Below are 27833 nucleotides of genomic sequence, written 5' to 3'. Positions count from 1 at the left end.
TGTTTATGTAGAACCACTACTATCTAGTACTATTAAGTTCTGCATTGGTCTCAAGAATGTGGACTTTACGGTCATTGCCAACTTGTAGTTAATGATAGGAATAATAATTTAGGCTCCTATGCATTATAAAATGCTATAAATGGGGCACAGTTATTAACCAGAAATGGACCAAATTTGTGTACAAACAGAAAGTCACAATAATACAGACACACCTGCTTTCACTGTAGATTGCTGTTATTCATTTCACAGATACACTCAGATCATAAAACAAGAATAGTAACTCATTGCCGTCATCTTTGCACCTTAGTACATAATAGAACAGCTCTACATTGGACAACACACCCATCCTCCTAGCACTGCTTCAGTAACTAATACGCCATTTTCCCCTCTCCCTCCCTCTCAACCCCCACCCCTCCCATAGAGTGAAAACAATAACAGTACATCCACACACTGGATCCCCTTTTAGTTCACAGACTCGTCTGGACACAGAAGACATGACCAAACGAGATTGGGGGGGAATTGTGGGATCTGGGTCGGGGCTCTTCTCAGTACACATGTCCAGTTTCATGTAGCGCTAGAGGACCAGCTTTGAGGTTATTTGATAAGAAAAAGGGTATCTGTACAGCAGAGGGGTCCCCTTTTGGTCATGGCTGGGAATGTCATGGGGAAGAATAGGTTTGGAGGGGAGAGGAGGAGAACGACGAGTCGTGAAGTAAGAAAGAAAGCTCAGCTTTTTGCCATTTTGTCAGAGAGGAGGATCAGGGAGAGAAAGATGGAACACAATTGTGATGATGAAAAAGAAAACAGATGGGTGCAAACCTGCTCCTTTCAAAAATACCTATATAAAATAAATGAATAAAAGTAGCAACAAAAAAAAACACATTCATCCATAATTTGATACATAATAGGGTAAAAATAAATGACAAGGAATTACATGATTCATTGTTGAGAAGGGGACTAAGTCCGATGTGTTCGGGGAGAGGGTTTCAGTCAATCCTCTGAGCTTGATGAGGAGTCAGAGTCCTTCTGTGCTATGATGACATCGTCCAATAGCGCCTCTTGATCCGAGCTGTCATAGTCACCTTGGGAAAGGCTGTCGCCGCCCTCCATTTTCACTTCAAAGTCCTGACTGGTGAGGAAGTGATGTGAGGTCTCGAGGTCCTCCTCATCCATCATGTACGCTCCATCTGACACCAAAGTCTCCTCTTCCACCCCGTCCAAGTTGGGGTCTTCGGGGGTGGGCTCCGGAGCGTGGTGATGGTGGTGGTGGTGGTGGTGGCGGCGGCGGCTTTTCTTAGGGATCTCCGAGTGCTCGGTCAGCAGTCGGTGAAAGAAGGTCGCGGGCAGGAAGCCCTGTGAAAAGAAAAATGATCAAAAATGATCGAAAACAAACAGACGAGGGCGGGATGTGTTTTCACAAGAGTTTCCTTCTTTGATGCTGCAATAACCAGAGTTCCACAGTCTTAATGAGCCACATTTACCATACATTTTTCTGTACCTAAATGAGATCAGTTTGGAAAATTATCTTCCAACAAACCACCGTACACTTGGTTTTAACTAAATTTAAGCTCTCTTTACTTTGGAAGTCAGACCTTATCACTTGTCATGGCAGTGACAGTTGCGTGGAAACATAGCGTATGAAGAAAGTGACATTTCTAAACAACACTGCACAGTCAAGTCTTGTTATAACATAAGACCTCTGAGTACGTACAGATTTCCGAACAGTTTCGGACCAGTCGGGTGCTACAGCATTATCAGGATTCTCCTCCAGATATTCCCTCAGGTCTTGCAGCATCGGACAAAATGCAGCTCCGACCTACGGAGAGAAACATTTGGATGTTTGTCTGTCGGCAAGAGATTACAAACAGCCAACTAATCAAGTCTATGATGCCAATCGCTGCATGTCTCACCTTCTTTCCTGTCCTCATGTTAATGACTTTGACCTTCTCACTGCCTGTCAGGGCTTTATCTGCCCTCCTCCTCCTCTTCCTCTTGCTCCTGTTCACAAGAAGCTGAGGAAACAGGACAAATTATGTTGTAAAGCAGAAACAGTCAGGATATTTTGTTTCCTTATCAGCTTGAGACCAGGGCCTTATAATAAGCAAGGCAAAATAAATTGACACTTGGAACAGTCGGTCCTGTTCCATATCTCATAAGTGTCACGAACATATACCTCCAGCATGTCTCCCTCCACCTCATAATCTGGGTTCTCCTTTAACCAGGTGGGGGGGTCCCTGCGCCGAGGAGTACGCTCCAGTGGATCATTGAGTCCATCTGGGTCTGATAACTAAAAGAGAGACAGCCAAAAAGAAGTTAAACTAAATCCAGAGCAGTTTTGGTTTTGTATCAACTCCTGCTGTATTAGAGTGGACCACATGTAAATGGACTGTACTTGTATAGCTCTTTTCTAGTCTTCGGACTACTCAAAGCATGTTAACACTACATGTCATCATTCACCCATTCATATCCATTCATACACTGATGGCAGGGTCTATCATGCAAGGGGCCACCTGCCCATCGGGACTCTAACTAACCATTCAACCCATTCTTACACAGCAGACACAGCCTACGGGAGCAGTTTTGGGTTAAGTGTCTTGCCCAAGGACACATCGACATGGACTAGCGGTCGAACAGCTGATCCTCTGATTGAAGGACGACCCTGCTCTACCACGGAGCCACAGTCGCCCCTGTCAGATGAAGATCCGACACACGTACCTCTTGGTCCTTGCGCCTCTTGCGGCCGCTGCTCTCTCCCCCTGACCCATTGGGCATCAGGGACTGCTTGGAGAAGGTCAGCTTGAGTCCCTCCTCCTGACAAAAAGACCTCTCATTTAGACTTGATCTACACATTTACAGCTGCATCTTGTAGTGTCTGTTTTTCACTTTTACACAGACTCAAATTGTTTTGGCAGACCTTCATACAGGGGAAATTTATTTTATTTGCAAAGAAAAGCTAAATAATGTCAGTCTGTGTATAATTTCAATGCATATGCCTCAGATAACTTTGTTTCATGCTCCACTGTTGACTCACCTTAAGGAGCTTGACAGTGAACTCTCCATCTTCTCCTTCTTCTCCGGGGCCACCAGGCATCCCGCTGGGTTTACGGATCACCCTTGTGTAGGCCATCTCGCCTCCCACCAGCTCTGAGCTCGGGTTGAGCTGCGCCTCGGGCAAGTAGCGCCGCCCTGAGGGCCACTGACCACTCAGTATCAGCGTACACATATTGTCCAGACGGTTGATTAACACACGGTCCTGAGACAAAACAAAAAGAGCCCCATTTATCGGCCATTCACGACAATAACAACAAACATGTGGTTTATTCCTTCATGAGAAATGTTTTGAAATTGTCATCAAGTTCAGACATACATTTTGTGAACTGTGCATTAATTACCTTGGGCCAATCCACTCTGAGAGGATCAGGAGGAGGAATACCTTCCTGAGACAGAGTCATAGAGAGTAAACTATTTTCTTCATCCACGTCACACAGCTTCATGCCAGCTAATAAGAAAAAAGGGAACATCATTACAATTGTTGAGTTTATTCTCGCAGCATTCAACTTCTTTCTCTATAACTGCGAACTTACCTCTTTCCGCCTCTTCCTCACTCTCTCCACTCTCATCACTGCTGCCCGATCTCCCAGATGACGATGAGCCTGAATCTGAATCAGAGTCTGAATCTGACCCTCCCTCGCCCTTCCTTCCTCCTGTTTTTTCGCCCCTCCCTCTGCTCCTCTTGAGGCTCCAGGCCTGCCCTCGTGCCTTGCCGTCATGGTGACTCAAGGGCGTGCTCTGCAGTTGAGCACTGATTTCACCTCCAAGCAACCGGGCGTCCAATTCAGCTAACTCCTCCTTCACAACAGGCAGCTCCTCCTCAGTCTTTGGATGGCTGAGGAGCATTATGGGTGGTGCCTCAGGTGGAGGTGGCGGGGCCTGCTGGTTCATGATGAACTCGTCCCGAGCCTGATTGAAGGTGAACTGTGGGTCTGAGAAGATGGAGAGCTCAGTGCGGCTGACGCCGTGCAGTGCGGCGCCCAGCATCAGCTGACGATCATGTTCTGGAATATTCCACCAGCCGGGCAGCTCGGAGCTGGTCGGAGCCATAGGCAGACGGTCCTCCAGGGATGGGTGGGGCAGGACTTTCTCACGGAGGCGACGCAGGAGGCTGATACGGTAAAGGGTTCGGGAAGCACGCTCCTCAGTGATGGGGGCGACAGTCTGGGAAATCTCTGGGGAATCTGAGCAGGATGAGACAAGAGATATTTACTGATATGTGACTGTGTAGTCAGCAAGTTCTGCTTTTATCAAACTGGAAACTGTAACCTCACATATTAAGAGTATAAAAACCTGGATTTATCAAAGAGAACGTGTGCATGGGGTAAGGGTTAGGGTGCGAGACAAGGGCACAGTTGAGAGTACATGGTGGTGTGAGCTATCACTAAAAGCAAGCATCCAACAGTTTTAAATACTGCTCAAGTAGCTAAGCTGGGCTTCTGGTAGCATGGGTTAGATAGTTACCGTCACCACGGCCTGGGCGAAGGTGGCAAACTCTCCGACACATGGCAACAAACGAGCGGAAGTATCGACTGAGACTCTCGTCCGTTTTTTTATCCAGACGAGCAAAGGTCCGGAAGCGGTTCCAGTCAAAATCAAGATCTCCTCCCTCAGGAAGACTTTGCTCCTTACTAATCTTTTCCACACCAAAAGTCGATACCACGCGGTAGAAGTCGCATTCCTCCCTACGTGTCCACCTTGGAGATGAGAAGGGTGAGAAGGAATATTTACTGAATTTACTGACACATCCCTTAAGATGCTGTTTTAGGTAATCCTGGATTCTACAGTTGCATGCTAAACTACTGACATGACGTGAATCTAAAACAATACAGGTTTAAAAATGTATGAGGTTTAATGAGGAAGGAATTGCATTCAACCTTGTTTGTTACACCTCAAGGATACAAACAAAGCGTTTTGGTGAGCAACACTGAATGTAACCATAACTTTTGGTACAATGAGTACTGCACACTCTTACAATAGTAAAAAAAGGCCTTGATTCAGATGTAACAACAGTGTACCTCTGCTGGCGCTCCTGCCGTGCAATCTCCTTCAGCTTGCTGGCCTGTTCGCATCGCCTGCGCCTGCGGTCGCCCTTTGCCTCTGCTTCGATCTTTAGCTGCTCCTGCCTGTAGGTGCGTTGGTAAGCTGTGATCAGTCGCCGCAACCGCGCTGTAAGCGATGAGCTGGAGGGCCAGTCACAAGCACCGCTCTGGATGGAAAAGCTTTCTGTGATCACTGGCCCCACCTTGTCTTCCACAGAAATCTCATCGTCGACGTTCATGGAATCAGGCTGGAGGACAAGGTCAAATAGAGACTCATTATATTGCTTATCGCTATTGCTTTGTTAGCAAAATTGAATAGTGCAGTCAGAACGGCTTCATCGTGACAGCTCGGATCCGTACCTCATCGAAAAGATCTTTGGCGTGTCTTGACGCAGGCTTGAACTCCGGGTCTTCAGAGTACTTATCATAATCAGGACTACACAATACAAACAATAAAGCACCATTAAGTAGGGAAAGTGTGAAATGTATCCAGTAAAAGGACGATACTTTAGAGTACATTTCATATAGTTAATTCTAAGACATTTAACAATTTTAATTCTATTTACAATAGAACAGAAACTTTGAAACTGACAAATATAAAAATGTCTGCAATGTTACAATAACCAGTTTACTTGTAAGTCTGCCATAAATCTATATGCAAATAACTTTTAATTGGCCATTAGCCAAGATAACTCACTCATCTCCCATCTCAGCATCACCAGTGTGCTGCTCGGCATCAATGGCCTTGTCATCAGGCCGACCAGCTCTTTCCAGGAAGCAGAGGCAGGGATCGGCACGCATAGTTGTGTACATCTCATAACCTGGTAATAAAGAAAGAGTCAAGGCAAATTGTTTAATAAAAAGTTCCACAATGGAGGCAATTGCAGCTGATTGACCTGTTACAGTAATGGTGAACATGACCACCAACGAAACTATCTCGCTCTGACTTCTTAAGCATTGCATTCATGGTAAGGAGCAAGGCAAACGGCACTACCCCCCCGTTTCCCCCCCCCCACTCGGCAGTTACAGTCTTGAAAAGGGGGAGGTGAGTTAAGGGGTAGTGAGTTGGTTGTAAACTGCAATCACATGGCTAGATGTCAACAAATTCTGCACACCGTTTCTTTACGCTATAACATTACACTATTCTCAGAAATATTTTTGAATTTATATATAGAGAAAACCTACCATGCTTAAATACACCAGCAAGCAGTGAGCGGTCTGCTTCAGTATCCCACCATCTTGCGGGGACCTCCTGCTGCTCCATCTCAGGCATCCAGATATTAACGTCCCTGAGAAAAAATAATTGAATAAATAAATGCATGGCATACTGTGTTTGAGTGTATCACAGTGAACTTCAGTAATTGAGCCTGTGTGTGTCTGTACAAAGGCAGTATTAGATACCTGCTGTTGGCCCCTTTCAGGACAGCGTCTGCATGTTCGCCGATCACCTCCTGTTTCAGGTAGTAGAGCATGCGTACCCTCAGCAACACCCTGCAGTAGGAGAGGAGAGGAGAGGTTTAGCATTTGAACACGGACAACAATGTTTTAATTTCAGCTGATTGTGCTTCACTGACTTGTTGCACTGGTGCTTGAGATGTTTGCGGTAGCTTTCGTCCAGAAGCAGGGTGTCAGGGTTGTACTTGCGGATCCACTCCACCTTCTGGACGTCAAACGTGCTCTGGGCCTTAACTCTTTTACCCTTTCTGCCTCTTGGGACAGGGATAGACAGGCCTAGGCACAGATAATTGTTATACAGTTAATTACAACAGACAACAAGAAAAGGTCACCAGCACTGACTATATGAGGAAGATTCTGAATTAAGTAGGAATGTTTTTCTTCTCCACCAAACAACCTGATATATCCCCTTATTCAGTTTAAGAAAGTTTACATTCTATGTAAAACACTGTTCAGGTGATGCTGTGTGAAGCTCCTACCAGAGTGGTTGAGTAATGTTTGGGGTTCGCGGCCGTTCTCTGGCGGTGTGATGAGCTCCCAGATGAAACTCTTGATGTTCTCATCTCCACGATAGTGGAGCAGACAAAAGACCAGGATGACTCGGCAGATTGTCTCCACGTCACGTTCACTCAGACGACGTTTACATCTGGCATGGGATAAGATGTCCCTCCAGCGACCCCAACTGGAGAAGAAGAAGAAAACAGGTATTAAAGTGAGAACAAGGGACAAAAGATATGAGTAGAGATTGAGAAATTGAGGTCTACGTACCCATAGACAAGCAGATGTTTCTCCACCCGGAAACAGTCAGTGCGGCCGTAACCCCCTCCACTGTGGCGGTCGGTGCGGCGCGAGGAACGCGACTGTCTGGAATTGGCCGGTGGATACTCATCGTCGCTGTCCATATCAGACAGGTCTCCTCCTTCACCTCGTAAAGTGGAGTACTGGCGGGTCTGCTTGCGGACTCTGGGAGTGTCAATCACAAGGGTGTTCTGTGGAGAATGAAGTCACTTTTAGTCAACTAATAAGTTATGGTCAATTACATATTTGAGCAATATATATCTATTTAATATGTAAGCCTTTACACAAGGTTGCAACTGCATAATACACTGGTGAAATCTACAGTGTTTTACATGCACCGTGGCATTAGCACTGTAAAACTTAGATGATCTTCACACAAAAACCAAAATCACCCTGCACTAACCTTTCGGTTCATGGAGTCCATGTCTATGTCGGCTCTCTTGGCCCACTTCTGCCAGAATTCAGGGTCATCGAGGGCAATGTCATTGCGGTTCTCAGAGGCCACGAAGCTGGCCTTGGAGAACGTGGAGCCCTTGCCCTCGCTCTCGATGGTGATGGTGGTGGCTCTTCGCTGAAGGATCTGGTCAATGTCCTCCTCGCAGAAGCGATTGCCTTCATCATTCTCGTCCATGATGGCAGCGTAGGCTCCCTTCCTCAGCAGGTCCTCAATCTCCTTCTTGGAGAACTGCTGTACTTGCTTAAGGCGACACAGATGTAATTTACACAAGCAGCCTATAATAAGGATGTAAATAATCTATTAAAGATGTAATACAACATATCTGACAAGTAGGTTTTCTCACCCCGTTGACATTGCCTTCTTTGTTTCCACTCATGCTCTGCAGGACGGCACGATCCAGGCCAAGCTTCAGGCTTGCTTTATCCAGCATCTCCCTCTCATAAGAGTTCCTAGTGATCAGGCGGTAGACCTTGACTGCCTTAGATTGACCAATACGATGACATCGAGCCTGGGCCTGATAAAATAATTTAAAAAGGATCAAAAGTGCATCACATGCAGCTGCTGACATAAAAAAAGATGAGAATAGTTCAAGTTTTGAACATAAAAAACCAACAAAAAAAACATAGGTAAATGTAAACAAAGAAATTGATATAAAAATGGTTTGTTGTTGCAGTCTTAATGAACTATCTTTATAACAGAAAGAACGACAGTACAATCTTGTACCTGCAGGTCATTTTGAGGGTTCCAGTCAGAGTCAAATATAACACAGGTGTCAGCAGCAGTAAGGTTAATACCCAGGCCGCCAGCACGGGTACACAGCAGGAAGACAAAGCGGTCTGAATCAGGCTTGCTGAAGCGATCGATGGCAGCTTGTCGTAAGTTCCCACGCACTCTGCCATCAATTCGCTCATAAAGGTATCTGTAAAAAAATATGTGAACATACATTATAAAAAAATACATTAACACATCATATAAGTCCTCATAATACTTGAACAGTTATGGCAATATTTAATAATCTATTTAAAATCACCAGCTGCAATGAAATACACCTTGGCCTTTTTTACCTCTTGTTAATGAGGTAGTCCTCCAGAATGTCTAAGCAGCGCACCATCTGGGAGAAGATGAGCACTTTGTGGCCACCAGCCTTGAGGCGAGGCAGCAGCTTGTCCAGTAGCACCAGTTTGCCGGCCGACCGAATCAGGGCCTGCAAATGGAAGTCGAGCGCCATGGGGTCATACTTCTCCCGTAGCTCAGATACGATCTTCTCCTCCGCGCCTTGACAAAAGAGAGTGAAAGAGGTACAATTATATAATGCTAGCGTTTCACAATCAAAATGCAGCTCAGATTGCTTGATGGCAGCTTTAGAGAAACATTCCACTTTTGATTTAACATATGTTCCCTTTGTAAAATGGCAACAAATAACAATATACTACAATGACTAGAGTTTTTCATACAAGTGAGATGTTAATAGTACTTGGAATCGCCCTTCAAAATATTATATCGACAGTATGGCACAATTTAGGTAGGTTTCTATTAGAAATTGATATTTTCTAGCCTGAATCTAACAAACATTTATGCAGACAGCAAGAATCCCAGTACGTACAAACGGTTAATATTGAGTTAATATTGTGATGGGATACCATTAATGAGGTAGGGGTGGTTGCAGCACTTGCGTAGCTCCATCATAGTGTTGAGCAGGTTGGGGACATTGCTGTTACTGTTTACCCCTAAACTGAGGAAAGTGAAGTTCCTCTCCAGGATGGCCCGGTAGTACTTCTTCTGAACATCCGTCAACTCAACCTGAGAGTAAACAGTCAAAGAATGAAATAGTCACTTTTTTGTGTCGTTCAGATCTCCTTGCACAAGAGTTTACATTGAATCTTTTTACACAAACCTCAATGATGGTCTCTTGTTTGGGTGCCAAGTTCTTTTCAACATCTTCTTTGAGCCTTCTTAGCATCATGGGCTTCAAGATGGCCTGCAGCTTCTGAACCTGTGGACCCGTGTAAGAAAATAAATAAATATATTTGCTTAGTGACAGCTACAAAATATCAACAAAATGTGCAGATTCACAAGACAAAGAACATTGTGTGTGAATATGAGGGCGAGTGTATATTTCACACCTGTTCCTCTGTTTTGAGGTCTCCAAAGTCTTTGAGGAATTCAGTCTCAGAAGGGAACTGAGCAGGCTCCAGGAAATGAAGCAGGCTGAAGAGTTCCTCCACCGTGTTCTGGAGAGGAGTGCCGGTCAACAACACCTTATGTTCCTGAATGAAAACAAAGAACACGTATATAAGATAGAGGGAGGAGAAGCAGGGAGGAAAGAAGAGTGAGGTAGGATCAAATATTCAGTGGGGATAAAAAAAACAAATGTTAAAAACGGGACAATACAGAATGTTCTGAAGAAAGAACCAGGAAGTAAGAGGAAAAAGAACATAACAGATGAGGAAAAAGTTCAAATTGAGTCCTAAAAACCTTTTAGCCAAAAGACCAGCATCCAGTTACTCTCCGCACATTTGACCGTTGGTTTTGTTCCAAAATCCAGATTCGGCTCTGGTCCACTTACCACATCCAGCATCTTCAAGCTGTCCAACAGCTTGCAGTTGCGATTCTTGAGACGGTGGGCCTCATCAATGATCACACAGCGCCAGGAGATCTCCCTCAGCTCTGGGCAGTCAGATAACACCATCTCAAACGTTGTGATGAGGGCGTCAAACTTGTACGCACCTGGGATCAAGTGCTCCTGTACACAGAATTGACGATTTTGCATTAGACACGTTTAACGTCGGTGAAGCTAATCAACAACAATGGTAATCAATAACTCCACCTTGTCGTCCTTGAAGTACATCTCATACTGCTGGATCATCTGTCGGCTGGCCAAGCTGCCGTGGTAGACGATGGCGTTCATGTCGGTCCATGTGCTGAACTCCCTCTCCCAGTTGGTGATGGTGGAGAGGGGAGCAATGACCAGGAAAGGACCCTGGACGCCAGCATCGTACTCCTCAGACAGCAGCGCGATAGACTGGATGGTCTTCCCCAGACCCATCTCATCTGCCAGGATACAGTTCTGCCTGAGAGACAAGAGAGGAATAAGTTAATCCTTGGGAGAAGCGATCAACAAGTATCATTAAATGGACTAACTTTTGCCAGAATATCGATGACACAATGTCTTCTTCATGTTCGTCTCTACTACAATCCTTAAACTTAAGTTGCTACTGCTCCTAATTTAACAATTATCCAGTTTGATTGTGCTTCAAAATACACTTTGCCAAAGGACTGTGTGTGTGTGTGTGTGTGTGTGTGTGTGTGTGTGTGTGTGTGTGTGTGTGTGTGTGTGTGTGTGTGTGTGATAAATACCTGTTGTACCAGTTGAAGAGCAGCCAGTTGACTCCTTCAAGCTGGTACTCTCTGAGTATGTTGCCATTCTTGTACTCTCTGGTCTCCTCCAACTTCTTCCATGCACTGGCAGGCGGCCGTACCTGAGGACAGAGAGGGAAAAATGCATGAGCATACTAGAAGAAGGAATTAAAAATCGCACCTTGCTTTGTTCCACTTGACTGCTCACCGTTCTCTTCAGGCGCGGTGGTCGGTTTTGGATTTTGCTGAATTCTTCTGCCTTGCCCTCGTCCACGTCCTCCTTCAGTTCCCAGGTGGCATCCTCATAAGGCAGAGAGCACCACTTCACCAAGTAGTAGATAACAGGCTAGAGGGGAAATAGTTAAGGCAAGTTTGTAATTATTGCAAACATGCTAATTTATAAAACAAGAAAGTGGTTTCATTTCTGAAAAAAAAGCACAAGCTTCATGGTAAAGAGGGGAACAGCTGAGCTCTCCTGTCCAGCTGTAAAAGTGATTTCTTGACGTGGACTGGTATCTCACCTCGCCGTTGTCCTTGTCCACACTGTGGGAAACGTCCAGGATCCTGTCCACCTCTACATAGTCTGGGTTAAAAGCCTCCTCATCCTAAACAGAACCACAGGGTCAGACACAGTAGAAATATACACAAAGTTATTATTCAGGTAGCTTAACTGCATCCTAAAACCAGAGGTTTTGAGGATCTGCTCCACTCTCACCTCCTGGAAGAGATTCCTCATCTGTGCTTGCTTGGTCTTGAACCTCTTGATCTTTTGATGGATCCTTTTATCTTTCTCCAGCTGATTCAAACTGGCCCACTCGCAGTGCAAGTATGAACTGAGAACAAAAGAGTCAGGTTTTACTCATTTAAATGTCTTTTCAAGAAATAGAAACAACCAAGGCCAAAGTTATTCATGGAGATATGGACACTTACTAGTTCTTGTATTTCACAAAGAATTCCTCAACAGTGGTGTACTGGCCTATGGACACCTTGAAGACAACAGGTTTTGGGAATTTAATGATTCTCTAAATTAAATGTAATTAATTAAAGAATTGGTATTTAATAAGTAGAATAAACATACCTCCTTCTTGGTCAACCTTAAAGACAGAATTTTGTCTACAATGGCTGCATCTTCTTCACTGGGGTTTTCCTGTAAAAAATAAAAAAGTAATACACTAAAGACAAACCCACCTAATTTCAATCCGTGTCTATCTGTTTATGACAATCCTTTCAATCGCAACAGAGAAGAAACAAATTTATTACACTTCGTTTAAACTCACCACAAAGAACTGCATGCTGGGCTGTCCGTCAACATCCAGCTCCATTTCCTTTTTAAGCTGCGCTGCCGACCCGCCACTGATGGAGGCCACAGCCGCCGCGGTTGTAGTAACGTCTACATCTTCCTGCTCATCCTCATCATCCGTTATCTTGATATCCAGGTCCTCTGTGTACTTCTTCCGCTTCACCACGCGATTGGAGCGCCTCTTCTGGCCAGAAGACAGAGTTGTAAAATTCAGTGTGTTTTTAAAACAACTCAGGCAAAAAAAAGAAAGAAGCGTTGCTTTGTAAATTGTGTTTAAAGTCTGAGTCAGCTAAAACAGACTCCACTACAAAATTTGAGTCAATACCATCCTTTAGGGCACGCACAGTGTAAACAATGACAGTTAATGTCGGCAGTGTGCGCATCATTTTTCTATTCTAACTCCCAAAAAGTGAACTGATCTTATACATGTGACGTTTGTACCGTAATCAGGTCATCATCCAGAGCAGCAGGTGAGGCAGGGCTCAACTCCCCATCAGAGTGGTCTGAGGACGCATTACGCTTTCTTTTCTTTGCTCCCACTAGAGTAATAGTGCTGCGGGAAGGTGGAGGGAGAGAGGACAGTTAAAGTCAGGGTGAAGTAGTGGACACCTATAGTATTGTTTTCTACAAAAGACACATTAACAGAAATACGTTAGATTAAAATGTTTCCCCCTCTTCCCTCTTCCTCACATACAGTATCACTTACTTTGTTTTAGTTTTGCTTTTGCTCTTGTTCCCAGCCCCGGGTACAACCGTGCCTCCAGCCACTCCAGTTGTTCCTCCTGGCGTCTTTACTTTGCTCTTTTTGTCGGCCCCACCTGTGGTTTTGGGAGTCGTTCCTCCAGCTGCAGGACTTTTCTTCTTGCTTCCTCCTCCGCTAGACTTTTTCTTAGCAGTGGACACCACAGTCACAGTACCCCCCAATTCTGGGGAGGTCTGTGTGGCTGGAAGCTCATCCTGGTTCAGGACTCTGGGCAGGTTCTTCTCGCCACGCGCTTTGGCCCGGGCGATAGCTTCAGCCACAATACGGTTTGCTTTCTCCTGTTTGCAGAGGATCTCCACTCGTCGCACAGCGGTAGGCTCGCCGGGGGCCTTGGTGATGCGGATGGCCTGGGAAGCAGTTGTGGTTGTAGTGGAGGGGCCTGCAGCCGACGTGTTGATGACCTTCACCACAGACACCGTGCCGCCGGCCGAGGATGCTGAGCTTGTCTGTGTGGAGGAGAATGTTTGAGAGTGCAGAAAACTTTCTGCCACACAGAATCCCTTAAGTCCCCCCCGTCCCCCCTTTATATGATAAAATGCATGTATATAAAATAAGGAAATGTCTATGCACATCTGGAGGTCTACCTGTGGCTGCAGAAGCATTTTGAGCGGCACCGCAACTCTCTGTCCTCCTTGGCCCTGCGTGATCTGCAACACCTGTGGGCCGCCAGTATTGCCAGTTCCTGAGACCAACTGGTACTGTAAGAGTGAAAGAACAGACATGTGAAGACACAGTCACCTTTATAAATAACCAAAGAAATAGATTTTAAAAAATCAGAAAAAAGCCAATGTTAGATGTAATAAAGTTAAGCAGTTACAATATACGATCTGAGAATTTAGTGGGATTTAAAAGAACTTGACTTAAGACATTTTGTGAAATGTGTGTGGCGTCTTATTTTCTGTCAGATAAGAGCAGTATCAATTTAATCTTTGTACTCTTGGATAGGTACCAGTCCAGGGTGTTTTTCGGCTGGAGCGTTTACAAGTTGTGAAAGATGCCTTTGATCGAGCCAGGCTAACCGTCCCACTTCCAAACTAAGCTAGTGCTAAGCTAGGCTAAACATATCCTGAACATGTGTATGATCTGAATGCACAAAGTTGAAACTGCTTTCAATCTTTTTAATATCAAACTCTGGATAAGTCAGCAATCAAACACATATTCCAAAATGCTGTTATGTTGCTTTAGGGTGGTGGAAAATACAGACGTGAGAGTATAAAACAGCAATAAACTAAACAGAAACAAACAGAAGATGTAAATCTCTACCTTAAATATTGTGAAAATTTTGAAATGTCATTATGATCAAAAAAGGTTATGTGGAAATGATGTGGTACATTATTTAGAGGGTATGTAACTTTTAAGAGCCAACAATCAATTTGACGTACTGCTTGATATAAAAGAGCCACATTGCAGATTTTTAACCCGAAACCAATAAGTCTTATGTAACAAAGAAATCTAATACAATTATTTCCATTTTCTTTATCTCCATTCATTTTCTAGCTATTGGCCACTCCACTGCATTATATATTCACTGGCTACAGTGTACTGATACATTCAAAACAATGAATGTCCTTACATGGCAAATAAAAGTAACTAGCTTTAACATTAAACTGCTAATGGTTACTAGTTAGCAGAGCCAATGTGTGAATGTTCATCATTTGGACTGATCTGTCCCGACCACACAAAAGTGGCCATTGTTCCTTTGTGGTGTACTGTAACAACTGATGCAATATTAAGTGTGACCGTCTAAAACAAGCAGAAACAACAACTCTAGTCTAACACAAATGTTAGCAAACTAAAAACACTGGTCACACAGAGCCACATTTGTTGTGGAAGATGGTGTCATTTAGCCGGGAAGCAACATGTCACCGGGAGTCGGATTACACAATACATCATTTAAAAGAATTGATTACTGGGGAATGGTTGAAAATTTGGCTATGGAAATAATTTGACTATGGAAATAATTGTAAATAACTGTAGGTAGACAAATGTCAACATTGAGTGTATAGGGAATAACAATTCCTTCTATAATTATCAGTAAAATTCTAGACCTCCCACCTTTCAAATTTATCAATAGAAAACTAGCAGCTTGCATGGAGACAGCGCTCCCCACTATCACAAAAGAGAACATCAGAGCTAAGAGGGATTTGCCCCAAACAAGAGAAGAAAACCAAAATACATGTACTGTGGGAAAACACTTATCTGATTAAACAAACGGGCACCTACAAACTCTATAACACTTCTTTTCTCACCTTAATCCCTCCTTGTTGGTTTGGCTGCTGCTGCAGCTGCAGCTGAATTGTTAGGACTTTGGGCTGCCCAGCCTGGCCTCCAGCCCGAGCCTGGGTCAGGGCTGCTAGCTGGCTTCCCTGGAGCACCAGTTTGCCTCCAGGGAGCTGCCCCAGCACCAGTCTAGTTGGGATCTGCTGCTGGCCCCCCTGGGTTGTCTGAACCTGCTGGACTTGTGTCACCTGTTGCTGGCCTTGACCCGGTTGAGCAGCAGAGCCAGCCTGGGAAGGCTGCTGGAGGACCAGGGTGATCCGCTTTGCTTCGCCACCCTACAATCAGATACACAGAATGAAACTCATTATGACACACAGGAGAAAAAGACTGACCTAAAGATACAGCTTGGTTTATTGCCACCCCCCTGACAGCTGGCGACACCCTGTGGTCTGCCTGCTGTAGCAGAAAAGGTGGGGCTTACCTGTGTTTGGCCTTGCATGGCTGGCTGTAGCTGCACCTGGCCTTGGGTCTGGACTTGGACTTGAGTCTGGCCTTGAGCCATCTGTGCTTGGGAAGGAATCTGCACCTGAACGGTCTGGCCTTGTGTCTGCTGGGGCATGGTCAGCAGCATCTGTTTCACCGGCCCGTTGGGAGACTGTAGCAGCCTCTGCACCCCAGCAGTACCCACCTTGACTTGAGCTTGTCCCGGGCTGGCCTGATTCAATACCGTCCCCCCCTGCAGTATGGACATGCCGGGCTTAAGAGGAGTGCCGGACAACACACGGATGACCTTTCCAGTTGTCTGGCCTGTGGCTCCTGATACAGTCTGCAGCACCTGGGCTTGACCCTGGGGACCTTTGAGTATGACAATTTTGCCACCGGCCTGCTGTGTGATGGCAGCTAACTGCTGTGCAGTGAGCTGATGAGTTATCTGTGTGAACTGCTGCGTGGTGGCGGTGGTGGTGGTGACTGAGGAGCTAGTAACTGTCAGAGGAGAGCTCAGCAGCACAGTGCTACTGGTGGGTATGGTGGTCTGGACTTGGATCTGAGGTAAAGTATCAACTGGTGCAGGAGCAGGGACTGGGGCTACAGTGGGAGCCGCAGCTATGGAAACAGTCTGAGTAGTCGCCACCGGCACTGGCTGCTGTGTGGGAAGTTGAACGGGGGCAGGCTCTGGGATGGCAGGAGCTGCTACAGAAACCCCAAGGCCTGCGCTGACCGTGAGCTCAGGCTCTGTTGGTGGGTCCACTTGACCCAACGCCAGCTTAAGGGCCTCTTCCACGGGGTCCGAGGAGCCCTGAGAGAAGGAGTCGTCCGGTAGGGAATCCAGGTTAAACAGGGGTGTATCCTCAAAGAGGTCCATGATGGGGTCTGCCATCTTGCCCACTCCACACAGGGAGACGGGCACAGAGCTAAAAAGACTCCGAGATGGAAGCTAAATAGTTGCGTGCCAGTTCTTCTCAACTTTCAAGTAAACAGCTGGTAAAAGAGGAGAAACACTGATGTCAATGAAGCACAAAATAAATGACTTTAGCATTTGTCAAACATGCTTTATACAGCTCAAATCTGCATACAACAACTGAAATTTGGTTGGTCTCATCAATGGTTAGAACATGTGTGTTTGATTGTAAAAAGATACCACAGTTACAAAAGTGGCCCTACATGGCAAAAGGCAATCAGAAAGTTTTGGTCCTGGTCTCCTTTTTAAGCTCCAATTCTGTATCTATGTTTATTTGACGCCCATCAACAACACACATTCAAGTTTGGTTACTAATGCACAGAATGAATGCATCGTTTACTAAATCACAGACGACTTGTATATGAACACACACTTAACATTCATTAAGTACAAGAGCTGTGACTGAAATGATCACGTTTACTCTACTGTGAATTAAGTGCATCACACCACTAAATCATATAACATTTATGGAAAAAAATATGTTTTTAAACGACATCTAACGCCCAGTAAACAAATGTTGGCCCATAATTATGAAAAAATATATATATATATATGGGTTATGAAAATAACTCCCTGCCACCTTGTCAAAAAACCGCTTCCCATGTGACATTTGAGTGTTAAAAACAAATGTAGGCTGTTTCAGTAGTGATACACACAACTATGCGACCTTGAAAACATTCAGTGAATAAAAGTAGTTGGTAGTGAAGTCAGACGAGGAGGGTACTGATGTTGGAGAGGATGCTTTCCTCTCTGCTCGTATTGCAGTCCTTCTCACAAACCCGTCGGCTAGCATTAGCTCGTACCGCGACTAAGATGTGCCTCTTACAGAAGCGTGCGTGGCACCGAAAGCATATTGAGGCAGACGAACATGATGTGTTGTATGTTTGTATCCCTTTCCTCCCTCCTCTGTCGTTTACTACCAACCATTCAGTCTACCGGACTCCTTCAATCTCATCAACAAACCGGACCAAACCAAAGCAACGTGCCACAATAACCATTGCCCGTCAACGTTCAGACACGGGTTAGGCCGCAAGATTGTTTCGGTTGGTCTGCGTCTATTTTTCGGCAAAAATACTTGAAAATAACCATCATATCCACTGCCCCGACTCTCACAGTAATAATTTCGGGGTGCTAAATTTACCTTTGCATCGACACACATGGCTTTCTCCGTCTCACAACACTGTACGATTACAGGAAACGGCCAGGGAAGAGCAGGAACTAACATTCTTGCCAGAGAAAGCGTAGAAAGCGTGCCCCTCGTAGGTTATCGGACGCTGATTGGTCCGTCGTCCCTCGAGCCGGCAGCGTACTGCTATTTCATTGGTAGACGGAGCAATCCGTCACATCTACGGCCGCTTCTGGGCGGGATGAGCGCCATAGTTAGGTTGGAAAAGCAATAAATGCGGCCTAGCTGGACTCATTTGACTAAGTGATCTTGAACATTGGCGTTGTACTGCCATAGATGCTCACACTAGAAAGCACAGGCCCTTTAGAGTTGACTGGGGAAAAACAGACGGTGTTTTAATCATCTCAAAGGGTTAATGGAGTGCATAACCCAAGAGGCCCGTTTGCGAATGACAATGTCAGGTTTTTTCAAGGCTTTATTACATTGGCTAGTGCTCAGCAATTATCCTCCTCGTGTGACATTGCCGTATTGCCTAAATACGTCAATCGAAACCCCGTGGGCATATTGAAGGATTTTTTCTTGAGTATTATAACATTTTGAGGAATCAACAACATGTTTCTATAAGGTACCAATGTGATTTGTGTGCTTCAATTAGTAATTCAGTTCTGGGATTGGCTGGGGTTTTGGTGCCCTCTAGCGCTGCCAGACTGAAATTGGATTATTAGCTGTTTTGTCTGTTTTAGAGAATGGCCGAATTATTCTTCTAATAAGGTGCACCTGGGCAGAAAGGGGCCCCTATTAGACCCCCCACTCCTTCTGAATTTTGTGCATTGTTTATGCTTCCAGCAGGTTTGTTTTGTAGCAGTCTTATTAATCAGAAATACATTCATGAATATTAAAATAAGCAGGATGCAAGCACAGAATGAAAGTCTCAAAACTAGTAAATGATACAGTGCCTCTCTTAAGGACAGGCCTTCGAGATCATGTAATAAAGCCAAAGTGATGGCCTTTAGCATGTAATATGATATTGTATTTTAGTAGTGAAAACTTATACAAATATAAGAAACAACTAATGTTACCACAAACCAATTCTTGCAAAGGGAACCTACATTTTCTTTGCATGTCATCCTGGCACTGGGGCCCCCAGAGGAAGTTGCCAGTTTTGCACAGGAGCCTAATCTGGCTATATCACAATTTTTGTTCTCCTCTTCTAAATATGTGTGAGCTATGATACTACAAAAAATGGAAAAAGAACAGAGAGGCCCTTATAATCTGCATATGGAATGAGGTCAGGTGTTATTCTGACACAAGACCGACAGACAGAGAAAGATAGAGAGAGAGATGGTCATGAACCAGGGAAGCGTAAGTGACTACATGCGACAGCACACCACACTTTATCCATGGCGGCCCTGTAGAGAAGAGCCTGCCTGTTCGCCAAGGCCTCCATCTGTCTGCGGCCCCGCGAGGAGTATCCGCTAGTCACCACACGTACACTCTGCCCCATGCTGGTCTGCTTGGTCCACGCCAACGCTAACTCTGCTGGTGAGAGCTATATTTACAAACAGCTGCCGTGGCACTGGCGAGAGCACCGTGAGAGGGAGGGAGAAATACTGTTTTGCCTGGGCAGAATAAACTGTCACGCCCTTAACATATTACACTATCAAATCAATTATTTCTGTGCGCTCGTCGAGCAATGATCCATAAATTATTCTCTTTCTGAAAATGTGGGAAGAAATATTTGACAATGCCCGCATAAAAACGATTCACCGAGCCAATGTTATGTGATTTTATTTCAATATGTTCCCCTGAATAGAAATTTCTGTGTAAATAAAACATTTGTTGCAGGAGACAGGCATATAGAGGAGCATCAGTTGTACGACACAGCAGAGTAAAGGGAAAGTTTGGCACGTTTGTTAGCTAGCCAGGATGTCATGTGGAGCACAGCAATGTCTCAAACACTTTGAAAAAAAGAATCTTAGCACAGAAGTCTACAATGCACAAGGCTACTTAATATTTTGTCACAATTAAAGTATCTCTTACAGAAACCCAACACATATTAATTCACAGAAACAGAGCAAATTAAATCCAACTGTAAGTCATGTTTGCTGAACCTTCTTCTTTTGGGTCTCAAGTGAGAATTATCTTCATTTGCACAATCTTCATCTAATTTTTGCATAAAACATCCTTTCTTGTGATGTATAGAGAGTTACAGACTGAAGGCCTCCTTTTTCTACCACCACCTATAATTTTACCTCCGCCTCATTCTCCCTACTCCTCTGTCCAATTATCTTCCTATCACCCCTCCAACACCTCAACCACCTTCCTCACAGGGGGAAAACCAGGAACCCAGAGAAGGTGGAGTACTTCCAGCCTCCCATCAGGTTGCCTCTCTCCAGTCTGAGGTAGGCCTTGTCCCCCTTCTCCATAATGACCAGGCCAGCGTTGGTGGCAGCTTCTCTGGTCACGTCCTGGTCGCCGGCAAAAGCTGAAATCATTGGCCAGCCGTTCAACATCAAGCTGACCTACAGTAAGAGGGAGCAAATAAAGGGATTAGAGAGGGCGTGTCGCTCCACTGCAATGAGAAGTGTCGGAGTTGAGGTATCCTACCTGAATAGTTTGTCTATTGTAGGCCTTTACAACATGGAAGTTGAAGCTGTACACGCCTCTTCTTGGCGACAGGAACACACTGCTCTCTTGGTCAAAATGAGTGCCCACGTTCACCAAAATCTGATGCAACAGCAAGGAAAGGAAGGCACTTGGGTCATTCTTTTTGTCCATGCAAAGCTCAGACTCCTCCTTATAAACTTATATATTGAGTCTTTTTTATAATTTTTTTTACATATCCCCCCAAAATAAAAAAATGTCAATGATAATGCAGCCTGGCACGTCTGCAAAGTGGGTCTAAAAGTTTAGCGTTTACCTCATTAGCATTTTCACTCACTGTCAGATCTGTAATCATATGTGCGTCTTATTAGCAATCATAATTTATATGAACTGCAAGCCATGCATACTGTTACTAAAAGACACAAAAGAAATAACATGCTCACATTATCAAAGTAGATGATCATGGTGCGGTTGCTCATGTCCGTGGGCTCGTGGTTGGTCTGGCGGCTGGCGGAGAAGGCCACCCGGCCGGAGCCAGAGCGGACCGACATGCCCAGGGCGTTACCGGCGGGCTCGGATGAAGGAGTGGAGTCGCACACGACTAAGCATTTTCCCTCAAGGATGATTGGCTCTGTGTCATTCTGGCCCCTCGACTCCATAGGCCCCCACAACAGGAGCACAGCCAACAGTATGAGGAGGTCAAAGGTGACTGACCTCAGGTGCATGACTGAACCTGGGACGTTTGGTCGAATACCTGGGATCAATTCTACTGTAGAGAAGTGTCACTTTGGACAACTTGACATGAGAACAAACATGCTACGGTGAAACAAATTGTCTTTGTGAAAATATCCCAAATTTAAACCTCTGTGTAGTTTTGGCTGGAACCAGCTGAAGTACATCAATATGCACCAAACCAGCAGATGTGTCTCAGAAACAAATAATATTCAGAATAATACTCAGAATTCTTCATTGGCCATAGCTGTCATTCATTCCCTTTCTGTCTGTCCTTTTAGTCTTTTTTTTTGCCCCCCACAAATCCCAAACCTCTTGAGCGTCCTATGTGCTGAGTCAGCAGGGGCCAGAATGACAATCACAAAAACAAAAACAAAATCTCTTGGTATTTTCAAGTTGATTTCTTCAGCAAAAAACCTGACAAGAAGGCAGAAGAGAAGTAGCTGGGAAAGGGAAGAAAGGGTTTACAAAGACAAAGCGGAGCAAAGTGAGCGAAGATCCGAGTTCAGACTTTCTACTGATGGAAAAGGAAGGGGGGGGGGGGGCGATGAAAGATGCTGATGAGAGGCAAGATGGAGAAAAAAGAAAAAACAGATGAGGTAAGATTCTGGAGAGGTGACAGGAAAAGGATGTAGGACCCAGAAGGGAGTGAGAAAGAGAGAGGGTGTTGGGGAACAACTCCACTGAGTGACCATCTGTCTTTTACACGAACCCCCCCCTCCCAACACTGATCAACACGAATTCCCTCACACTACACACACACTCTTTCTCTCACTTGTGCTTTTGTTTCACACTTATGGACACCAATATAGTAAGTATAAATACAAACAATGTCACTGTTTAGTATGTTTATTTTATTGTCTCTCCGAGTTCAGCAGCCTCTTTGTTGTTTAACTCATAGGAATCAAATGTTAAATTGGGAATTGAAGACATTTTTGACCTCAGGTGATGCTATTAAGTAAACATATTAAGTTAAAAACAGTACATCTAATTTACCTTTGACCAAGATGAGCAACAGCATGTGTGAAAACATATTTTTCTTAGCTCTATTACAACCTACTCATCACACACAAATGCAGCTTCTAATTGGTTTGAGAAGAATTCACATTGCAAAATAATCAACTATTCACCTCAAAACAAGTGCTTTAAATAAAATACCAGACTGTTTTTCGCAGTGCAATGCTAGTATTTCAAAGTGAATTAAAAAAAGATGATCACCTGTTTCCGTCTGTACGATCATGTATTCCATATCCCAGCTGATACCGTTGTACAGTCAAAAATCCCTTATCACATTATTTTACAGCACAGCAGTCAGGCAGTCAGTGTGATCGTAACCAAGCCAGAGTATGCTCATATCGCTCTGCCTCTCCTTCCTTGTCTACCTCTCTCTCTCTCTCTCTCTCTCTTTATATCTCTCTCTCTGCCCCCCTCTTTCCTTCTGCTTCTTTCTCACCCGCTATGTTACATCCACCCACTCACCTTTACAGAGAAATAAAGAAAATGGGAGAATAATTGGGTATCTGAGCTGCTTCAAAGAGCAAAGATAGCAAGTGAGTGGCAGATGTTTTCCTTTTTTCCCCTTTAATATCCAATCAAATCAGTGATCCCTTCTTGTTTCTTCAAGCGTTAAAAGAGTTAAAAACTTTCAAATGCTCATTGTGTACCTTCATGAGAGAAATTTACACCTCCTTTGCTTTATGTGGTGAGGTAGCTTATCACAGCATAAAGGGTGTTATTTTTGAGGGGGGTTTGTATAAGAACACATAAACCAGCCTGATGAAGATACACCTGATGTCTAAAAACATAGACTTAACGTTGGAATTAACTAAATGAAGCTCTCAGTTAAACTGATGTTGACCCTCAGAGATGCTTAAGCAAAGGATGGGATGAGTTAGTGTCAAGTTACCAACATGAACATTAACATCCCTCTTTAACGAGATCGTTATTTATTTTGATCAACAATCATCTGCAGTTTTGTGGAATGAAAAGCAAATCAACAACAATCTTGCAATTTTGTTACTAAAACCTATTTTTGTCCCTTTTCAAAGGAGCCTTTTCATTTGCTGTCCCGCTAGGATCGACTCATATTCACTCAGTGAATGCTCTATTCTCAGATATCTTCATATTTCCATGTCAATATCAACTGATCACAGTTTTAGGAAATATGGTTTTGTCTCTTTATTGAGGAAGAAGATGAGCTCAGGCTGAGATCTGAGAGGAGAGCAACATCAGAGAGGCTCAAAGTTGCAGGCTTCGTGGTTTCTAGAAGTGGAGAAATCAATCAACACCACTTCTGGGCATGGCTTTGACTTAGTTAAACCAGCTCAGAGCCTGTCAGGGTCCTTTTCTCTGCCCTACTCTCCATTTTCTCCTCCTCAGACTTTGACGATTTGGATGTGACTGTTGAGCTCAGCTTTGTATAGTCCGAAGCCCAAGCACAACGGCTGAGTGAACGTGGCGGAGAAAGTGTGGAGGTGGGTCAGGTTGTTAGATGGTCCCACCTCGGAGAAGGTGACGGTGCCTGCGCCGTAGTCCACGGCGATGGCAACTCGGTTGCCAGTCATTTGGCAGGTGAGCCGGGTCTTCCTGCGGTTGTGCCAGGCAGCCAGCCTTCTGTCATGCTGCTGGGTCAAGCTCCATGATACCTGGGAATACGTGTAAGGCGTTTTAATCAAGGGACATGATTTCCTTTGGAAGCTAGAGCTGAAACAACAGATTAGTCTACTGCCAACAATTTTGATAATTTTAACATTTTTGATAATTCAAAATTGCTTCTCAAATGTAAAGATTTGTGGCCTTTCTCTGCTGCCTAAGATAGTAAACCACTTTAATCTTTGAGTTTGGGACATAACAATCAATCTGAATAGCCATGTCGGAGCTATTTTCTGAAATCTTAGAGATTTATAGTAAGGAAATCAATAATTCAAAAAATGTGACATAAGTCATGTGTACATGTCAGGGGTGTAAACTACTGTAGGTTGCATGTAGTACCTTATTGTTCCCAAAGGCGTTGCCATCTTTCCCCTTCCGTCCAATACTTCTATAGCAGACGCCAATATCCCAGAATCCTTCAGCCTCCACCTCCCAGTAGTGAGTCCCAGAGGTGAAGGTCTGGCCGGCGAGGACCTGCGGCCAGTGGTCGAACCGTTCGGGGTGAGCAGCGCAGGGCAGGCGGTTTTTAACCCGAGTTGCCGAGCGTAGGTCATCAGAGATGCTCAACAGAGGATGGGCCGTGTTAGTGTCCAGAGTCAAGGGACTGGTTACTGTATGAGAGGGAAAATAAAATAAGGTCACTTGAATATATATATATAAATAACCAGCTACTGGCTGTAGCTTCATACTCAATGAACAGATATGACAGTGGTATGAATCTTTTCAACTAAGTCTCCACAAGAAAACAGTTCCTTTAAGAAAGTTAAATAAACAGGGAGGGTGTGTGTCACCCATCTGCCACTCACAGAGCTCCCTCTTGAGTTCACTGAGGCAGCGGAGGGTGCCGGTGATGAACTCTCGATACTTGCTCTCTATGTCCTCCAAGATGTGTTTCCTGTCCAGACTGACGGCGTCAGGGATGAACAGTGGGCTGTTCAGGTCGGCTAATAACCTGGAATAGAAGAGCAAAACACTTGCTGCAGGGGGAAAACTAACCAGTTTAAAGCAATGAGCACATACAGGTGAGAGGCTTCTTGTTTAGTGAAATAATCACATTCATTGGTTAATTTAGTTCCTCTCTTTGTGTCTCACTGTCTTTTCTACCTCCCACGTACATACAAAGATTAGCTAGCTGCACACACACACATCAACACACCTTAAGACAGTGACTTGTTCTGAACTTACTTTGTATCATCTGATTGAAAGGCCTGAGGAAAGAAGAGTCAAGGACAGCTGAGAAATACATGACATAAAAGGACTAATTTACTTAAAGAATTTCCAATATCACTGCGTATCTTAGTAAGAAAGACGACAAACACCAAGCCACTCGACATATAACTAATCCCATCGATGGCCCTGGATATGCACTTCTTTTTTCCTCCACAATAAATGAGCTTATGCAACATTATTAATTATATTCGTGGTAAACATGCGTATGGCTATGTGGCATAGCTTGGACTCTTAATAATAACCTCTAATAACCTCAAACTGTTTGACGACAGCATCATCTGTGGGTTAGAAACTAAAATGTGCCTGTTTTTAAATAGATAAATGGGCTTTGTGCTATAACAACGTATTCGTTTACTGCACTTATCCTATTCGTAGTAGTTTGTAGCACTTATTATATTCGTATTAGTCTGTTGCAATTATTGTTTTCGTAGTAATTTGCCTCTGCACTATACTTGTGCTCTGGTTTATGCTTTAAGATGCTTGTTTAAGAAAGGAGATGCACTTATGACTTCTGGTGACTAGTAGTTCTCTTGAATACCTATGTTGAATACACTTCCTGTAAGTCGCTTTGGATAAAAGCGTCTGCTAAATGACTGTAATGTAATGTAATGTAATGTAAAAGTTTAGAGGTTTGGAACCTCTTTTTTTCTCCATCAGCTTCTCGCCACTAGATAACACTACATTTTCTGCCATCACTTTTTGTAATTTCTCATGATAAATAATGTCTCTGCTGTTTTGTGTGTTCTCGTCTCACTTTGTTAAGAAAATGGTGGCATTACATACCGCATTTATCATGATTAAGCAAATTTGATCAGGATCTGATGACAGTTGTTAGACATTGTCATTCAAATGAAACCACACCCATCCAGGCAGGATGAAACAGATGAGCTGCGTTTTTCTCATTCATATTTTATGACTCAGAGAACTACTAGTGTTGACAGCATTGTGAAGAACTTATCTCAGTTGTCCTCAGATCAGTTGCTGCCAGATAAGGTAATATATACGCCACATAGGACAACATAAGAAATACCAACAAGTTGTGTCTTTTTAGCCTTTACATTGGAAACCAAACCTTTGACACACAGGACTAAGAATCTATAGCCAGGCCAGTGGCGCCCTACTTAGCTAAATGCTAATGTTAACACAGCAAAGTGCTCACAATGACAATTTTTATGTTTTTTTAGCAGGTGTTAACCATGTTTAGTGTAGTGTGTTAGCATGTCAATGTTTGCTAATGAGCACAAAACAGTACAGCTGAGGCTGTAATTTTGACAAATTAAATCCATTCAGTAGTTATTGAGGTATTCCAGTCTGGATCAATGTGGTGGACTGACCGACGGACCGACTTTGCCATCCATTGGGCCGGTTTTAGCATGTTTATCTAAAAGAGAACTGATCCAGTTTGGTTAAAATATTCTGCCAAGCACACCAGAAGCTAAATTGTAACAACAGTTCTTTTCCACAGTAGAAAGCACTGTATAATATAATTCACAGCAGAGTGTCTTACCCAGATGAGCAGGAAGGGGTCCGTCTCTGCCAGCAGCGTGGCCAGGTAGTGCTGGATGCTCAGTGCCTGGCTCATCTCGCTTCTCACCTTGGAGAAGTCCTCATGCACGCGCTCTATGACCTGCTGTCTCTCCCTCCTGGTGATCTCCCTCAGAGCGACCACCAGCCTCATCACCTGGACCTGCAGTTCTGTGCCCAGCCGCTCCACCTGGGTGTTATCCTGCTTTAGGGAGTCCTGAAACCAGTCACGAGGGATTTGTGGTTACTGCCGGATCAGTGGTTGAGACATAATCAGACCATCTGATCTATTGGAAAATATCATTGTAGATCTACTGAGGGAGTCAGTATGTTGCATTTTCCCTGCAGTTTAAATATTTTTACTCACAGCCATGATTGAATCAATACTCTCATGCTCTTTGATGATTCGCTCTCCATCTCTCAGCTTCTCCTCTGCTTTGCTCAGCAAGGTCTGGAGTATGACCTGTTCAACCACATAGATATATGAGCAGACACACACTCGTGCAACAAGCAAATGTCAAAACACACATCTTGTCTTCCAGCTGACCTTCAGATCCTCCTCCACCTGTCTCAGCGCCTTCACTTTATGCTCAGAATGGCTTCCGTCCAGCAGACAGTCGCCACACACATACACCCTGTCATCAGCGCAGTAGTACCTCAGTATCTCTGTGTGTGTCGGGCATCTTCGCTGGGAGAGGTCCCCAAGCGGGTCCACCAACAGGTGGGTGCTAAACGCAGGTCGCTCCAGATGGGGCTGGAGGTGCGCGGCACACAGTGACACTTCACACCTCAGGCAGGTCTTAACAGCCAACTGTGGCTTTCCTTCGTCCGCAGCGGCAGGGCAGCAGTCACAGGGCACTTCAGCTCGCTCCTCCTGACACTGGGGGCAGGTAAAGCGACCTTTGTCCTCCCCCTGGCCGCCCCAGGCCTCGCGGATGCATGCGGGGCAGAAGCTGTGTCCACAGGGCAGGGGGTGGACTTGGCTGAAGAAGTCTCGGCACACAGAGCAGGTCAGCTCTTCCTCCAGGGACGCCATGGTGAGGGGTGAAGGGTCTCTGATGTG

General features: G+C 44.6%; 3 protein-coding genes across 5 annotated transcripts; all 3 read right to left on the bottom strand.

The window, feature by feature from the left end:
• Window positions 1-219: 219 nt before the first annotated feature.
• chd8 (chromodomain helicase DNA binding protein 8) lies at window positions 220-18161 on the bottom strand. Of its 3 annotated transcripts, none has more exons than XM_054623559.1 (39): window positions 18044-18161; window positions 15925-16922; window positions 15473-15778; window positions 13808-13921; window positions 13167-13669; window positions 12902-13013; window positions 12438-12644; window positions 12239-12307; window positions 12091-12146; window positions 11876-11993; window positions 11682-11765; window positions 11369-11506; window positions 11161-11282; window positions 10631-10874; window positions 10370-10546; window positions 9927-10070; window positions 9698-9796; window positions 9444-9603; window positions 8868-9078; window positions 8527-8722; window positions 8147-8317; window positions 7750-8043; window positions 7317-7537; window positions 7028-7230; window positions 6668-6824; window positions 6495-6584; window positions 6279-6382; window positions 5791-5914; window positions 5454-5529; window positions 5070-5341; window positions 4516-4748; window positions 3585-4235; window positions 3393-3499; window positions 3032-3253; window positions 2716-2811; window positions 2174-2287; window positions 1911-2012; window positions 1712-1816; window positions 220-1353 (listed from the first exon to the last, which is right to left on the bottom strand). In XM_054623559.1, the coding sequence occupies exons 2-39, from the start codon at window positions 16819-16821 to the stop codon at window positions 991-993; spliced, it is 7662 nt and encodes a 2553-aa protein (XP_054479534.1). In that variant the 5' UTR covers window positions 16822-16922; window positions 18044-18161; the 3' UTR covers window positions 220-990. The 3 variants fall into 3 exon arrangements, with proteins under 3 accessions (XP_054479534.1, XP_054479542.1, XP_054479551.1); XM_054623567.1 differs by having other exon boundaries at window positions 12438-12641; XM_054623576.1 differs by lacking the exon at window positions 2174-2287.
• A 2191-nt stretch (window positions 18162-20352) lies between these two features.
• Window positions 20353-21357, bottom strand: cbln12 (cerebellin 12). Its single transcript, XM_054596573.1, has 3 exons — window positions 21076-21357; window positions 20636-20755; window positions 20353-20550 (listed from the first exon to the last, which is right to left on the bottom strand). Exons 1-3 carry the CDS (start codon window positions 21355-21357, stop codon window positions 20353-20355), a joined length of 600 nt encoding a protein of 199 aa, XP_054452548.1.
• Window positions 21358-23739: 2382 nt separating this feature from the next.
• Window positions 23740-27806, bottom strand: trim110 (tripartite motif containing 110). Its single transcript, XM_054596056.1, has 7 exons — window positions 27318-27806; window positions 27138-27233; window positions 26754-26987; window positions 25202-25224; window positions 24823-24968; window positions 24356-24627; window positions 23740-24009 (listed from the first exon to the last, which is right to left on the bottom strand). Exons 1-7 carry the CDS (start codon window positions 27804-27806, stop codon window positions 23740-23742), a joined length of 1530 nt encoding a protein of 509 aa, XP_054452031.1.
• Between the last annotated feature and the right edge of the window lie 27 nt (window positions 27807-27833).

The sequence above is a fragment of the Anoplopoma fimbria genome, chromosome 3, assembly GCF_027596085.1.
Source record: "Anoplopoma fimbria isolate UVic2021 breed Golden Eagle Sablefish chromosome 3, Afim_UVic_2022, whole genome shotgun sequence".
Classification (NCBI taxonomy): Eukaryota; Metazoa; Chordata; class Actinopteri; order Perciformes; family Anoplopomatidae; genus Anoplopoma; species Anoplopoma fimbria.
The sequence above is the reverse complement of the archived record's forward strand: the minus strand, read 5'-3'. Positions and strand labels throughout refer to the sequence as shown.

Coding starts and splice junctions, on each gene's coding strand:
- trim110 (XM_054596056.1), bottom strand. CDS start 27,806: ATGGCGTCCCTGGAGGAAGAGCTGACCTGCTCTGTGTGCCGAGACTTC. Junction 27,234..27,317: donor AGGTGGAGGAGGATCTGAAG/GTCAGCTGGAAG, acceptor GTGGTTGAACAG/GTCATACTCCAGACCTTGCT. Junction 24,010..24,355: donor ACGCCTTTGGGAACAATAAG/GTACTACATGCA, acceptor ACGTATTCCCAG/GTATCATGGAGCTTGACCCA.
- chd8 (XM_054623559.1), bottom strand. CDS start 16,821: ATGGCAGACCCCATCATGGACCTCTTTGAGGATACACCCCTGTTTAAC. Junction 8,318..8,526: donor ACCCTCAAAATGACCTGCAG/GTACAAGATTGT, acceptor TTATTTTATCAG/GCCCAGGCTCGATGTCATCG. Junction 8,044..8,146: donor AAGAAGGCAATGTCAACGGG/GTGAGAAAACCT, acceptor TGTCGCCTTAAG/CAAGTACAGCAGTTCTCCAA.
- cbln12 (XM_054596573.1), bottom strand. CDS start 21,357: ATGCACCTGAGGTCAGTCACCTTTGACCTCCTCATACTGTTGGCTGTG. Junction 20,756..21,075: donor TGATCATCTACTTTGATAAT/GTGAGCATGTTA, acceptor CTGTTGCATCAG/ATTTTGGTGAACGTGGGCAC. Junction 20,551..20,635: donor ACAATAGACAAACTATTCAG/GTAGGATACCTC, acceptor CTCTTACTGTAG/GTCAGCTTGATGTTGAACGG.